Here is a 14992-nt window from a genome sequence, read left to right as displayed (position 1 = left end):
AAATGTAATATATATGATAACAAGTATGAATTTTATGGTAATATGATCTTCACAGATACTACTGCTGCAGTTCATATTCCTTTGTTGATAGCAGTTTTTAGATAACATGAATCATTTTTCAATGGTATGTGTGAATGGAACATTATTTTTATATTAGTATGTTGTTGTGAAGACACAACTTTGATTATTTGCTAAACCTATATGATTTTTCACAATAAATTAAACAAAAATCATTAAAACATGTTTGTTAATATATTTACTGTATAAATATGATACAAAAAATAGTTGGCAAATACCAAAGTGGCTTCTGTAGACAGAAGTCAACAATAGACCAGATATTTGTTCTGCGACAGATCCTCGAAAAACAAGTGAACATACAATTGACACACATCATCTCTTCATAGACTTTGAAAGCGCATATGACAATATAAACCGAGAATTCTTAATAAAAGCAATGAAAGAATTTAATATACCAACCATCTAATAGAAATGATAAAAGAATCTCTAAAAGTAGAAAGTAGAATCTGGATACAGAATGAATTAACAGAAACAATAGATGTGAAAAAGGGACTACGCCAGGGAGACGCTCTATCATGAATCTTGTTCAACATCATACTCGAGAAAATACTGAGGGACACAACAGTCAATACACGAGGAACAATCATTAATAAAAGCGTGCAAATACTAGCATTTGAAGATGATGTTGACATAATCGCAAGATCAAGAAGAGAAATGATAAAGGCATACAACCAAATAGAACGAGCTGCACAAAATAGTGGTCTTAAAATCAATCAGACCAAAACAAAATATATGCAGGTAAGTAAAAACGCAGAAATAAGGCAGCCACAAAATATAACAATAGAAGAATACAACATTGAGGGGGTAAAAAACTTTATATACTTGGGATCCCTAGTCACGTCTGATAATAACGTTACGGAGGAAGTGAAGAGGCGAATATTTATTGCAAATAAATGTTACCGGGGCTTAATTAGGCAACTAAGATCAGATAACGTCGCAAGAAAAACAAAATGCCAAATATATAAAACCCTAATAAGAACGGTACTCACATACGGCTCAGAAACCTGGACACTCACTAAAAGAGAGGAAACGTTGTTAGCTACCTTCGAAAGAAAAATCTTGCGACACATATAAGGGCACAAAAGAAAACGGAATATGGCGAAGAAGATACAACTCTGAACTATACAAAATATACCAGACTCCGGATAATATAACATTCATTAAAATAGGACGGCTGCGTTGGATAGGACATGTAGAAAGAATAGAAGAAGGCGAAATACCAAACAAAATATTCAAACAGATGCCAGTAGGAAAAAGAACAAGAGGAAGACCGAAGCTGAGATACTTAGAACAAATAGAAAATGATATAACAACCTTAAAAATAAAAAAAAACTGGAGAAAAAAAGCACGAAACAGATCAGAATGGAGAAGAATCCTGGAACAGGCCAAGACCCAAAAAGGGTTGCCGAGCCAGTGATGATGATGAAATATGATACATTATATTCCGTACTATAGTAATAAAATAATAAAAGGAAAACTTGTTGAGCAGCACTAATTGACACAACAGATCAGTAAAATGTTATACATAAAGATGTTGTAATAGACATCTTCGTCTACTTTGTCCACTAGTAATAAAGTTATCAGATTTAAATGACAAAGCGGTGTTTATTCAAGGTTTTGACTATAGAAGTGACAAATGCTCATTGTTTAGTCAACTGTGTTAGTAAATTCTTAGAAAATATCCAACTAAGTTAATGGGGACATCTAAAAAGAATAAATGCCTCCAGACAAGTACAATGGAATGGTAAAGAGGATAGGAAAAAAAAGACCAAGGCAGACATACGTCAAAGCTGTATACGCCAAAAAATGGAGAACATTTATAGATGAACTATAAAAAAACTTAATTTGTGAAATAATAAAAACTGTAACTTGAACTGTAACTGATGAAAATTTTATTTCACCACATATACATAACGAAATTGTTCACTGAATTGACACATTTCTGTGACATTTCTGAGAGAAGAAATGTTGCAATTGTAGCATAAACTTACTAATAGTTGCCATCAGGACAAATATAGCCTTGCTCTACAAAACCACCTGAGACAGTGGGGTTCTCTTCTAAAGACTGAAAAGTATACCAAGATCTTATGGTTTGTTAATACAACTGAAAACAAAGATATTAATATATTTGGTTATGCAAACATTAAAATCAATACTAAGTTCACTGTTCCATGATTCTTGTCTTTTCATTCTTTGTTCATAGAAATACCTAAACTTGTTTGCAGATTATCACAGGTCCTGTTATGGTAGCAGGAGAACATAAGTTCCATCCTGAGTGCTTCTGCTGTGGCTCGTGTAGTGCTTTTATTGGAGATGGGGATTCCTACGCTCTTGTGGAACGATCAAAATTATATTGGTAAGTCATTCATGTTTTTATTTCAACTATTTACTATACACTCTTTTTCGAAGTAAAAAAATAATTCTGCAAATTTCCCTCCAGCGGCCAATGTTACAAACGTCAGATGCAACCACTGCAGAAAACCGCAGGGTTTCCGTTTGCCAGAAAACCACATTCTATTCGGCTAGTGGAGATTCCAGGTGGTCAAAAAGGTATAAAATTGTCCAAAAATGCCTTGCATCCAGACTGTAATACTCAATGTTTCACAATATCCGAGTAAGTAATTTATACAGTTCAATATGCATGCGAATAACAATTATGAAATAATTATATAACATGTAAGCGCTGCTATATTTGGGCTAAGTCTACTTATTATCGCACCAAATGTAAACAATAACTTGCATCTTACAGTTCTCCACCGGTTGTTTAAGATTAAGGTAAAAAATTTTACTTTTCGGTGAAGCTTTTTGACAGGCGTCAATCTACTTCAATTTAGGAATGAAAACCTTCACTTAATTTGCCATTAAATATTTGGCCTGCGTTATTAACACGTTAGCTGCCGCGTGAAATACATGTTATTTAAAAATGAATAACGGGCTGCACCAGGGAGACCCTCTCTCCTGTGCAGTGTTCAATCTGGCTCTGGAAAAAGTAATATATATATATATATATATATATATATATATATATATATATATATATATATATATATATATATATATCGCTGCCTAAGAATTACAAGGTTGTATGATACAAAATGTAGAAACTGAGAAAAATGACTGAATATTTTGACCATTAGATTTGATATATAGGAAAGTATATTTGCTTTTGTTTTAAACATAATAGATGAAAGTCTACTACAAAAGCACATTTAAAAAAAAAAAAGAATAGAAAATATTTAATTTTTTCCATATTTTTATTGAAAAAATAGGATAGAACTTTGTAACATTATCTTTTGATCAGCAATCTCAGTTTTACTGTTTATGTTGAGACATGTTGGAGAACATGTGAACATAAGAGTTTCTGTCTACATCTGGCATCCACTTGTATTCACGTTCATATTTTGTATTCACGTTCGTTAAAAGTGAGGTTACTTTCTTAAAAGGACTCTTAATAACGAAAGTGGAGAAAAGTATTCAGATTTTCTCAAACTGCGTTCAATTGCACTGTAAACTGAATCAACCTCTTGTATGCAGGAATGTCCAGGTACTGAAAACTTCATTTAAATTTTCTTTAAGTTCGTATTAGTTTTTAAAATATGCGCAATAGCAAAACTCATAAATCTATTGCAATTTTGCGGAACGCAACTATCGCTCCACAAAGTCAAATCCTTCAATAACGGATAGTCTTCTACAACCCTTTTCAGGATTCGGTATACAGCACTGGCAATATCATTCCCAGCCCGACCATGCATTGTCTCTGACCAAATCGCGCAATAAACAGTCCGGTTTATGGAAAATTGCGCTGTCATGTTATACACATTTAGCTTACTTTTATAAAAGAAATTTTTGACGTCTCCTTTTGGACATGTCAATACATTTTGTAAGTCAAAATACAGTACTTCGTTATCATTTTCAATATCCGTTTTTTTCTCTTCTCTCATTAAAATTTTTTTTTTCGTATTTTTTCAAAACAAAAAAGTGTTTTTCATATTCCTTTTTCTTTGTTTTCTTTCTTCAGGCAGTCTATTTCAGCACAGAGGTCACATACATCTTTTGAAGGTTTATTAAATGAATAATTGAATTGAATATTGGAGTCAAGTCTTTCTCCTTTATAAAATCCTCGTACATATTTGTACATTTTTTGCAGTGATAGGTCACCCTCTACATATTTTCTTTTAGTATCAGCCCTACAATAATGGCTTTCTATTACAGGGAACATATTAATATGCTCTCTAACAAGATTGGCAGTTGCATCTGATGTAACTTTTTTTTATGTTTTCCCTGAACACTTTGACGAATTGTGTTCGTTTCTGTAGAATTTTTGTAAACTGTAGGTTTTTGACTTACACCTAGTGTTCCGCAGTAAAACTGTTAGCAAACCAGTATTTTGTTATTACTTAAAATAAAGAAGAATTTAAAGGTTTTAGTTTTTTTTGAGTTTTGGGCATTTTTCCTTTTCTTCTTCGCACTCATTTCAGTTGTGCTTAAAATAAACATCCTTTTTTTCACTGCTACTAACCTTGTAATAATCAGAAAATAATTTTTTTTTTCTGTTTTTTTCACTTATATTTATGTGTTTTTATCTCTTTTGCTGGTCTTAACTTCTTTCGTGAAGAAATGTATTCTAGCCCTCTATCAAAATTTTGTTTTTTAATATTGCAGACCCAACGCTCGGGATTTTTAGATCTCTTTCTAGTACGTTTTTTCTCTTGTAAACTGTTATTTTTCTGCAGTTGATTTTCGGAATTTTTCTCATATTGCTGTGTGCATATTTCTTTATCTTCCTTGGAAAAGTAGTCTTTTACTGGAATTGTTTGTTTTGTACAGATTGCAGCATCTTTATTTTCCAGTTCAGTCTAATTGAATTCTCTTTGCATGGATAAATAGTTTCCACATTGCTCTTGCGCAGTGACACTAAAAAAAATTAATATCACAAATAAATACTAGAAAATCGCAACAACAAGTCAAGGTAAACTTACCTAGCAGTATCAGTTGAATTCTCTTTGCTAATTGTGCTACTAGTATTAGTTTCATTGTTCTGCGTTAATGTAACTTGTTCTAGGTCCTCGTCAGATTCATCCGAGTAATCCAACAAAGACATATCAATGAACTTTCCTCTCGAATTTTGATTCTGAAAAGAAGTAAAACTATTAGAACGCAGTCACATGGGAGCATACATAATTAGGAATAGTTTACTGAATTCTGAAATCTTGTCTGCACGTTTATTTGCTTAATATAAACAATAATATGATCTTGTGTACATTTTACATATGATGTAAAATTGAAAACAAAACTTCTATTTCTCCTAGAAATGTGTAAACAAAAAGATACAGAAGCCATATCTAATTTGCGTTTATCATTTTATTTTTCTAGTTTTCTCTTCTGCGACATAATCCTTATCTTTATCAGAATCATCACCATTCCAAAATTCACTATTGTCACTAGATTCGGTCATTATATCACTCATTTATTACATAAATTAATAGAGAATGAAATCAACACACACGTTGTTGTTTACATGTAAGATAACCTATAAATCGAGTAATAAAATTGATGACAGTTTCTATATACTACATAGGACCGTGTTATTCCGAGTTTGGAAAGTTCACTAAAATTTTGCGAAAAACAAAGTCGCATGTTTAACATGGGACTATGTTGCGCCATTTTCATGTTTTCATAACATACACCAATGATTTTCGATTCATTTTAGAGGATTGCTTGCATATATTTTAGATTTACAAAGATCTATGGGCCTTATGATACATAGAACCTTGTTATCTTAAAATTGCTGATTTTTTAATTTTGTTACATACACGATTGTAATACTCAGGCAGCGATATGTTACAAATCACAACCACCGGTTCAGTATATAACAAATCAGTGCAAATCCTTGTCTATGCTGATGATATTGATATTTTTGGGAGAACGGAAAACGCTGTACGAGAGGCGTATGTAGCAATAAAAGAGGCGGCTACAAAATAATAATAAACACCACAAAAAAGAAGTATATGTAAATAAGCACGTAACCACAAATCCTACAGCCACTTGTTATACAAAACGATGTCATCGAAGTAGTTAACAAATTTGTATACCTAATCTTCTTAAATCCTCCATTATATTGATAAATACAAAGTAAAACCATACAAAACGATATGTTAACTTCTAATATACAGTGTGTAAAAGCCAAATGGAATAAATTCATTATTTAGGTTACTGTACATATTTATAAAAAATCCCGAAACACGTCAAATTTAAATTATAACTTGACATTCTTTAACGTGAAAATGCAACCCCTACCTTCAACCCCCTTAGAATGACAGGTATAACCTCCAATTTTTAAAATAGGAAGTATAGGCTTGTGATATATCGTTTTAAAGGTCCTTTCATTCTCCATTCAAAAATGTTGTCGCTTTCAAGTTTATAAAGATTAATTAAGATAAAATAAATTAAAATCATTTGGTTACCGAAATTCGCTACAATAAAATCAAAAACTAAAATGTAATGCAAAACGTAATAAAATGTAGAACACGAAAAAGAACTATGAATGTTAATGAAGTAGATGTTCAAAATGTTCACCGCGAACGTCTTGGCAACATCCTAATCTCAAATAAAACTGTCTTCTAACATTATTTAACATAACAGGCGTGATCGACCTAATCGCAAGCGTTATTCGTTCTTTTAAGTCATTTAAATCAGAAGGTTTAGTTTTGGACACATGGCTCTTCACATATCTCCATAAAAAGAAATCTAATAATGTAAGATCAGGTGATCGCGCTGGCCATTCAATCGATCCTCGCCTCCCTATCCACCGATTGGGAAATATTGTATCGAGGTACTGCCGGACATTAAGTTGGTAATGTGGTGGTGCTCCATCCTGCTGAAACCATATCGTATTCGCTGAAACTTGAGGGTTTCCTGGACCAGGATATAAATTTGCCAACGTTGGAATGACATCATTTTGAAGTAGTGCCAAATAATTGTTGCCATTCATGTTGCCCCCAATGAAAAAGGGACCAATGATATTGTTTCCTACAATCTCTGCCCAAACATTAACCTTTTGAGGGTATTGAGTGTGTTCTTCTCTCATCCAGTGAGGATTTTCCGTGGCCCAGTAGTGGCAATTTTGCCGATTAGCATGACCGTTAAGTGAAAAAGTACACTCATCAGAAAAGATAACGTCTTCTAATTGGATAATATTGTTATCCAACATGTCCATCATTTGCTCACAAAAAAAGTTCTATCAAAATCGTCTTCCATGAGCTCCTGAGTAGGTATCATCTTATAGGGATGTAATTTATTTTCTTTTAATATGTTTACTATCGATGTATGGCTAGCATTGAATGTAGTGGATGCCTGTCTATTCGATGTATGTGGATTTTCCTGAAACTCAAGCAAGACATCTAATTTGAGTTCATCACTCAGTGCATTGGCAGCTGCTTTTTTTATCTGCCTCACATGACCAAACTCGCGAAATTGTTCCTTGGGATATAGGCGGTAAATTAGGAAATTTCTCATGAAATAGGCGAGTTACTTCCTGTTGTGTTCGGGTGTTATCTCCGTAACCAATCATTTGTAAAACTGTTATTTTATGCATTTCCGTTAATCTAACCATTTTTCAGAATTGAATTGAACGAACTTTTTACTTAAATTAAAATACTGACAACTTAAATAAAACAATTTACTAATGCGTGTTAAAATAACGTTGCTACGGAAATTCTTTAAAGTTTTCTAATGGTTACCATCTAAAAACCACATTGCTATGTTTTTTGTTCACTTTCTCATTATCAAGACCTAAACGGGAAATAAGTTTTGAGTATATTTTAGCGAATTTCGGTAACCACATGATTTTAATTTATTTTATCTTAATTAATCTTAATAAACTTGAAAGCGACACATTTTTGAATGGAGAATGAAAAGACCTTTCAAACGATATATCACAAGCCTATACTTTCCATTTTAAAAATTGGGGGTTGTACCTGTCATTCTAAGGGGGTTGAAGGCAGGGATTGCATTTTCACGTTAAAGAATGTCAAGTTATAATTTAAATTTGACGTGTTTCGGGATTTTTTATAAATATCTACAGTAACCTAAATAATGAATTTATTCCATTTGGCTTTTACACACTGTACGGTTCAGAAACCTGGACTCAACAAAAAGTAATAAACACATGTTAGAATGTTTCGACAGAAAAGTACTATAATGCGAATCTATGGAGCGGTGAATGGCAATGGAATGTGGAGAAGACGATACATTACCAATTTTTCCCCGGATTTCTCATTGTATGTAGCTTCTTCCTGTCATCCATCGAAAGTATCGAAAAGATAACACATCCTTGCCAGATTTCAGATCTTAGATAAAAGTAGTTCATTGAGATTTTAAAAAATAGTATACTTAGCTAAAATGTAGCAGTTATTTTGGGTAGTGATAACTGGGGGTAAATATATATTTATTTAATTTATTTCTGATTATCAATATTGATATTTAATTGAGGTTAGGTTAGGTTAGGTTTGTAATTTGTAGAGAACAAAGCATTTAGAAGTAAAACATAATGACGGTATTAGATTTTTATTTCGATGCAGGGCAGCGGCAAGCCGCTTATACGTATTTCAACCTCTTTAGGTCTCATCAGAGCGGCTCTTGATCGCCCTGCATCGAAATAAAAATCTAATACCGTCATTATGTTTTATTTCTTTACTCTGTTTGGAGTACCAGATCCTGAATTCACTACGAATTTTGACCATGATGAAAACGGCATGTGGAATTAAATTTTAGATTCCCTTGCCGACTAATTCATCAATCTGTCTGCTTTGCAACTTGTAGAAAGCACAAGTGGTAAAGATTTGAATTCAGTTTCGCCAAGTAGGAAATCTTATGATTTCTCTTGTTGTCATTTAGAAGTACTTAAATCCAAACGAAAATGTCAAAAATTCATGAAATTGGTCTAAATAATAAACCGATGCAACTGAGTATCAAAGAACATGACAGCGAACGAAGGTCGACTTAAGTTCTTTTTACCTGCCCTGCAAATTTTGTTTTTTTCCCCTTAAGGCATTATTACCGGCTAGAATGCTAAAAAATTAAAATTACTATACTTAAATATAAAATATAAATATAAATATATAATACTTAAATATAAATTTATATAAAATTAAAATACTTAAAAAAGGAACTTCAATATATAGAAAACCTCAACAGAGAGAAAGAATTCAGAACATTCTATAAGAAAGTTAACATCAACAGAAAAGAATTTAAGGCAAACACAAATCAATGTAGAAGTTTAAATGGCGATCTCTTAACAACAAGAACAGACGTACTAAACCGATGGACGGAATATTTTAACCAGATACTTAATATAGAGGAAGAAGAAAACCCGGAAGACGAAAGCTGCGAGGTAAGCGGAGCAGACGAGAGGGAGGAGGATCCACCAACGATCCTGGAAGTTAAAGACGCTGTAAACAAACTAGCCAGAAACAAATCACCCGGAATAGATAATCTCCCAGCGGAATTATATAAAGAAGGTGGCCACGATATCATAATAGCGCTACAGCAGCTTATAAAAGAAATATGGATACAGAAGTCCCTTCCCAATGATTGGAATATTGGAATACTTTGCACCATACACAAAAAGGGAGATATCTTTGAATGCTCTAACCATCGAGGAATTACGCTCCTAAATGCAGCGTATAAAATATTCTCCAATATACTATACCATCGTATGGCACCATATGCAGAGCGAATAATAGGACAATACCAGGCTGGTTTCAGAGGTGGTAAATCAACAATTTATCAGATTTCAATCCTAAGACAAATTCTAGAGAAAACACTGGAATACGGTGTAGACACGCACCACATATTTATAGACTACAAGGCAGCCTACGACTCTGTAAATAGAAGAGAATTGTTTAGAGCAATGATAGACCTAGGAGTACCAAATCAGTTGGTAAGTTTAACCAAACTAACCCTTGAAAAAGTTGAATGCAAAGTACGAATCCAGGGGGAACTCTCTGAACCTTTTAAAACAAATAACGGGCTACGTCAGGGAGACCCAGTCTCCTGTATACTATTCAATCTATCTCTGGAAAAAGTAATACGTACGTCACAAATCACAACTACCGGTTCAATATATAACAAATCTGTGCAAATTTTAGCATATGCTGATGATATCAATATTGTTGGGAGAACGGAAAACGCAGCACGAGAGGCGTACGTAGCATTAAAGGAAGCGGCTACAAAAATGGGTTTAATAATAAACACCAATAAAACAAAATACATGAAAATAGGTACGCAACCACAAACACTACGGCCACTTGTTATAGAAAATGACGTCATCGAAGCAGTTAACGAATTTGTATACCTGGGAACGCTCGTCAATACTGAAAATGACACTACCGCAGAGATAAACCGCAGAATTTGCACGGCTAATAGATGCTATTTTGGGCTTAATCTCCTTTTTAAATCTACAGTTATATCAAGAAATACAAAAGTAAAACTCTACAAAACAATAATACGCCCAGTCCTAACATATGGTTCAGAAACCTGGACTTTAACAAAAAGCAATGAAAGCATGTTAGGATGTTTCGAAAGAAAAATACTAAGGCGCATCTATGGAGCGGTAAATGAAAATGGTGTCTGGAGAAGGCGATACAACTTCGAACTCTATAGGATATACCAGGAACCAGATATCGTAAAACACATAAAGATAGGACGTCTGAGGTGGGTAGGCCATGTAATGCGGATGGAGCAAACCGACCCAGCTAGAAAAACGCTCCTTGATAGACCTATTGGTCAAAGAAGAAGAGGAAGACCCAGAACAAGATTCCTAGATAACATCGATGAAGACATGAGAAATATGGAAATACGTGCTTGGCGGAGGAAGGCGATGGATAGGGACGACTGGAGAAAAATTCTTGGGGAGGCTAGGACCCACACAGGGTTGTAAAGCCAAAATGATGATGATGAATGCTAAAAAATGAGACATTTTCAACAATTTATTTTTATCTTATCTATATGGCAATCAAACTTTTTTTATTCTTATACAACTTTTAAAGATAAACGCATTTATAATGTCTGCGGCGAGTAACGCAACATAGTTTTCCCTACATTCTTATAATTCGCCTACTGTATTTTCCGCGTCTATCGTGGAACGCCCTGACCTAAAGCCAAATTGGTTTTCGGAGATTAGGTTTTTCTATCTATTTCGTCCTGTAGTTGTTTTATCACCAGTCACTCCACATGCAGTGAGAGACTGATGGGTCTGTAGGACATTGGATCTTCCGACGTTATCATCTCTATCCTGAGGTATGAAAAGTGTACCTTTGCAGACTTTTGACCTCTTGATTAGAAGTTCAGTAGTATTCTTCTTTGGACCAAGAGTACTTTTTAAGACTCTAGGACTTTTCTTTCAAAAATATCGCACAGACAGCCAGACATAGAGACAGAAAACGACACAATTTCCAGAAGGATGGGTCTTTAATAATGCTGAAAATATTTGACTCTGTTTTTCCGTTGAAGATGGTCGTATTTATACCAATTGAGTGTTAATACTACACCGTAACATGGTCTATCCCCTCTGTCAGTAAGAAGCAGAAGTCAAACTCTGTAAAAGATGGATGCCTAGAGCAATATAGGATCTTTCATTAAGCGCTTCCTCTCGAGATATCATCGAATTTTTTATTTGAAAGACCTCTCGATGCAAATATGTATGGAATGTAGCATCGTTTAAACCGCCGCTGCGGCGACAGCTAATTTGACAGATGTAGCTTCAACAAGACGGTCGCTACCAACTGTCAAAGTTTGGAAGTCCCTATTGGAAGACCCGTTTCACAACTAAAGGTATGATGTTTACCATTTGCTGCCAAAGTTTGTGTTTCACTCACTGTAGATCTAAAAGGATCATACTTGGATAAACCCAATCTACTTTGGGTTTAATAAATAATTTTGTTTTTGAAACCTGCGGACTGATCTTTAAGTATCGACTAACAAATTTGGCAGAACTGACTGTAAGCACTTTCTGCAATAATATTTGTAGGCAACGGTACAATGTACATCTAAAAGAAAATTGTTTTACCATTTTCTGGCTTAAAAATTTTTGCTGTGGCCACTCGAAGACCCAATTTTGCGTTATACTGATGCTTATCAGCTCTAGGTATGCTTTTAGACTGAAACGATTTAACGTTGTAATGTGTTCGTTAGTTTTTTACATTTAATAACCACTTTAGACAGTTTATCTTATATTTGTTGATTTAGGTTTTTATGGAAAATACATGGAAAGTTGCTCCAAGTGGCTTTCGCATTTCTAACATCCGCTTTTAACATATGCTGCTATTTTTTACCCCCTTATAGGTAGGTTTAGCTTACAATTAATATACTTTAGTAGTAATAATTGAAAAATCCCTACTGATTTTCGTATAAGCGATTAGTTTTAACAATATGTATGGCATATATGATATTGCAATAATTATGACAAAAGAAAAAGAAATTAAAAAATCGTTGTCTCTAATGAAAAATTTCATTTTGATATCAGAAAAGTTCCATTTTGATAAACTATTGCCTAATCCGAAAAAAAATATGCGCGTCCTCATTGGCAACTAGTTTTTGCCATTTTACATTAAAATTATTGTTAATACTGCCATTTGTCTTGAATGTATTTAGTATTTTCGTGATATTGAAACATTTCTACGATATATTGTGTAGTATATGTAGTATTATGTAGTATTGTTTCCGTGATTTTTTACTTAATCTCGTAGCATAGAAAAATATAATTCTTTGAATGGGTACGTTTTGTTGGGAAATATTGTATTAGAAACCTTAAATGTGGGAGTTTTTTTTGGATGTCTTCTTATTTACTAATAGTATTTAGAAAATTAGTATGGGATTTACATTGCATTTGATTTAGTTTGAGAAATAACAGTGAACAAAAAATACAAAATTAGCTGTGTTTACTGCGTTGATCTGCGACTTTTCAACTTATACAGGATGTTTCAAAAAAAGGTAACCCCGTCTCTAGGGTAGGTAAAAAACTGAAAAATAATTGGGGTTTGCTTAGTAAAAAATTTTACGCATTTTTTACGATTTTGCCGAAACTACTGGCAACATTGTAATGAAATTTTATACGAATATGTTTTGGAAGCTAATACATCCCATGAATTTGTTTTTATATCTGATTCTCATAGAGGGCGCTAGTTACAAGGATCGTACTAAGTATTAGTCAATATAACTTTTTTAAGAGTATATCATCATTCAATTTTACACGAAAAAGGTACTCTTGGTAAAACTCGATACTGTGTACCGTTTTCGGAATATTTTGATTTGAAAATTATGAAGTAATAATTGATGCTGGTATAAAATAGTTAGTAATTAAACAAAACTCACAAGAAGAAAATTAAATTAATGACTGAGAACATAAAATAAAATTCAATTACAGTAAGTGTTCAAAATGTCCTCCGTTTTCGCGAATACACAAGTCTATTCTTTTTTCTAAAGATTCCATTAACCTTCTAAACGGTAGGGGATCAGCTATGATGTCATTAAATTGACGTTGAATTCTTTCTTCCAATTCTTGGCGTGAATTTACCTCTGTAGCATAGACTTTTTCCTTAATATACGACCAAACTGCGTAGTCCAAAAGGTTAAAATCGCATGACCGAGGAGGCCAATGAATCGGAGCTTCTGCACCTATACCAATCCATCGATTCGGAAAATGATTACTCAACCAATTACGACACCTTCTATCAAAGTATGGTGGAGCTCCATCGTGCATAAAAAATAAAGATCTTCGCTCGTTTAGCGTTAAATCTTCTAATATCTCGAATAAGGAATTGTTTAAAAAATCAAGATACATATCACCATTTAAATTTCCAGGTAGAATATGATAACCTATTAATTTGTTACCTAAAGTTGCTGCCCAAACATTAACTTTAAATGAGTGTTGGTAATGTGATATCCTTTTGACTCGTAGATTCTCATCACACCAGTAGTGTGCATTATGGGAGTTAAACATACCTTGTCGCGTAAAGGTGGCCTCGTCCGTAAAAAGAATGCATTTTAAAAAATTTTGATTGTGGGCTGTCCTTTGTTGCAATGTTTCACAAAAATCCACTCTAACCGGTAGATCATCTGGCAAGAGCTCTTAGACTTGTCTGTAATGATAAGGATGTAATTGCTGTTCTTTCAGTATCCGCCAAGTACTTGAAGAAGAAGTATTTGTTTGTCTTGCTATATTCCTTACGCTAACTGTTGGATCTTGATCAAGTAAATTTAAAATGTTATTTTCTTTATTAATTGTTCTTGTTGTTCTTGGTCTACCAGAATTTATTTTATTTGGTCTCACATTCCCAGTTTCTCGACAACGTCGTTCAACGGCTTTAAATGTCTTTTTACTTGGTAAGTTTCTTCTAGGAAACTTTTCTGCATAACGTGTCACAGCTGCACTAGAACGTCCTAAACATTCGCCTAAGGTTAATAACATGTCAATGTATTCAATATTTGAGTACTTTCAGTATTGAGTATATTCAATATTTTGATTTGATTTTACAAATAACAAGGTTTCAAAACTCTAATTATTGTTGATTTATCGTCATAACAATCAATAAATGTCAGATTTCCATGGCACACTTGGAGAAAATAGAGGTATACCCATTAGAACTTTATCATTACTACCAGCATCAATTATTACTTCATAATTTTCAAATCAAAATATTCCGAAAACGGTACACAGTATCGAGTTTTACCAAGAGTGCCTTTTTCGTGTAAAATTAAATAATGTTTAAGTTTATTTGAAATTTTGATACGTGTACGATCCGTGTAACTAGCGCCCTCTATGAGAATCAGATATAAAAACAAATTCATGGGATGTATCAGCTTCCAAAACATATTCGTATAAAATTTCATTACAATGTTGCCAGTATTTTCGGCA

General features: G+C 33.5%; 1 protein-coding gene across 2 annotated transcripts in view; it reads left to right on the top strand.

Moving 5' to 3' along the window:
• The window catches only part of LIMK1 (LIM domain kinase 1), a 37337-nt gene that overhangs the window by 7034 nt on the left and 15311 nt on the right, over positions 1-14992 (top strand). Inside the window, exons 4-6 of one of the 2 annotated variants that reach the window (XM_072531532.1) lie at positions 2304-2434; positions 2519-2692; positions 12325-12420. In XM_072531532.1, coding sequence (XP_072387633.1) covers positions 2304-2434; positions 2519-2692; positions 12325-12420 — 401 coding nt within the window. The remainder of the gene's footprint in view (positions 1-2303; positions 2435-2518; positions 2693-12324; positions 12421-14992) is intronic. The other variant, XM_072531533.1, reaches the window with a different exon arrangement.

This window comes from Diabrotica undecimpunctata, chromosome 5 (assembly GCF_040954645.1).
Source record: "Diabrotica undecimpunctata isolate CICGRU chromosome 5, icDiaUnde3, whole genome shotgun sequence".
Classification (NCBI taxonomy): domain Eukaryota; kingdom Metazoa; phylum Arthropoda; class Insecta; order Coleoptera; family Chrysomelidae; genus Diabrotica; species Diabrotica undecimpunctata.
The sequence above is the reverse complement of the archived record's forward strand: the minus strand, read 5'-3'. Positions and strand labels throughout refer to the sequence as shown.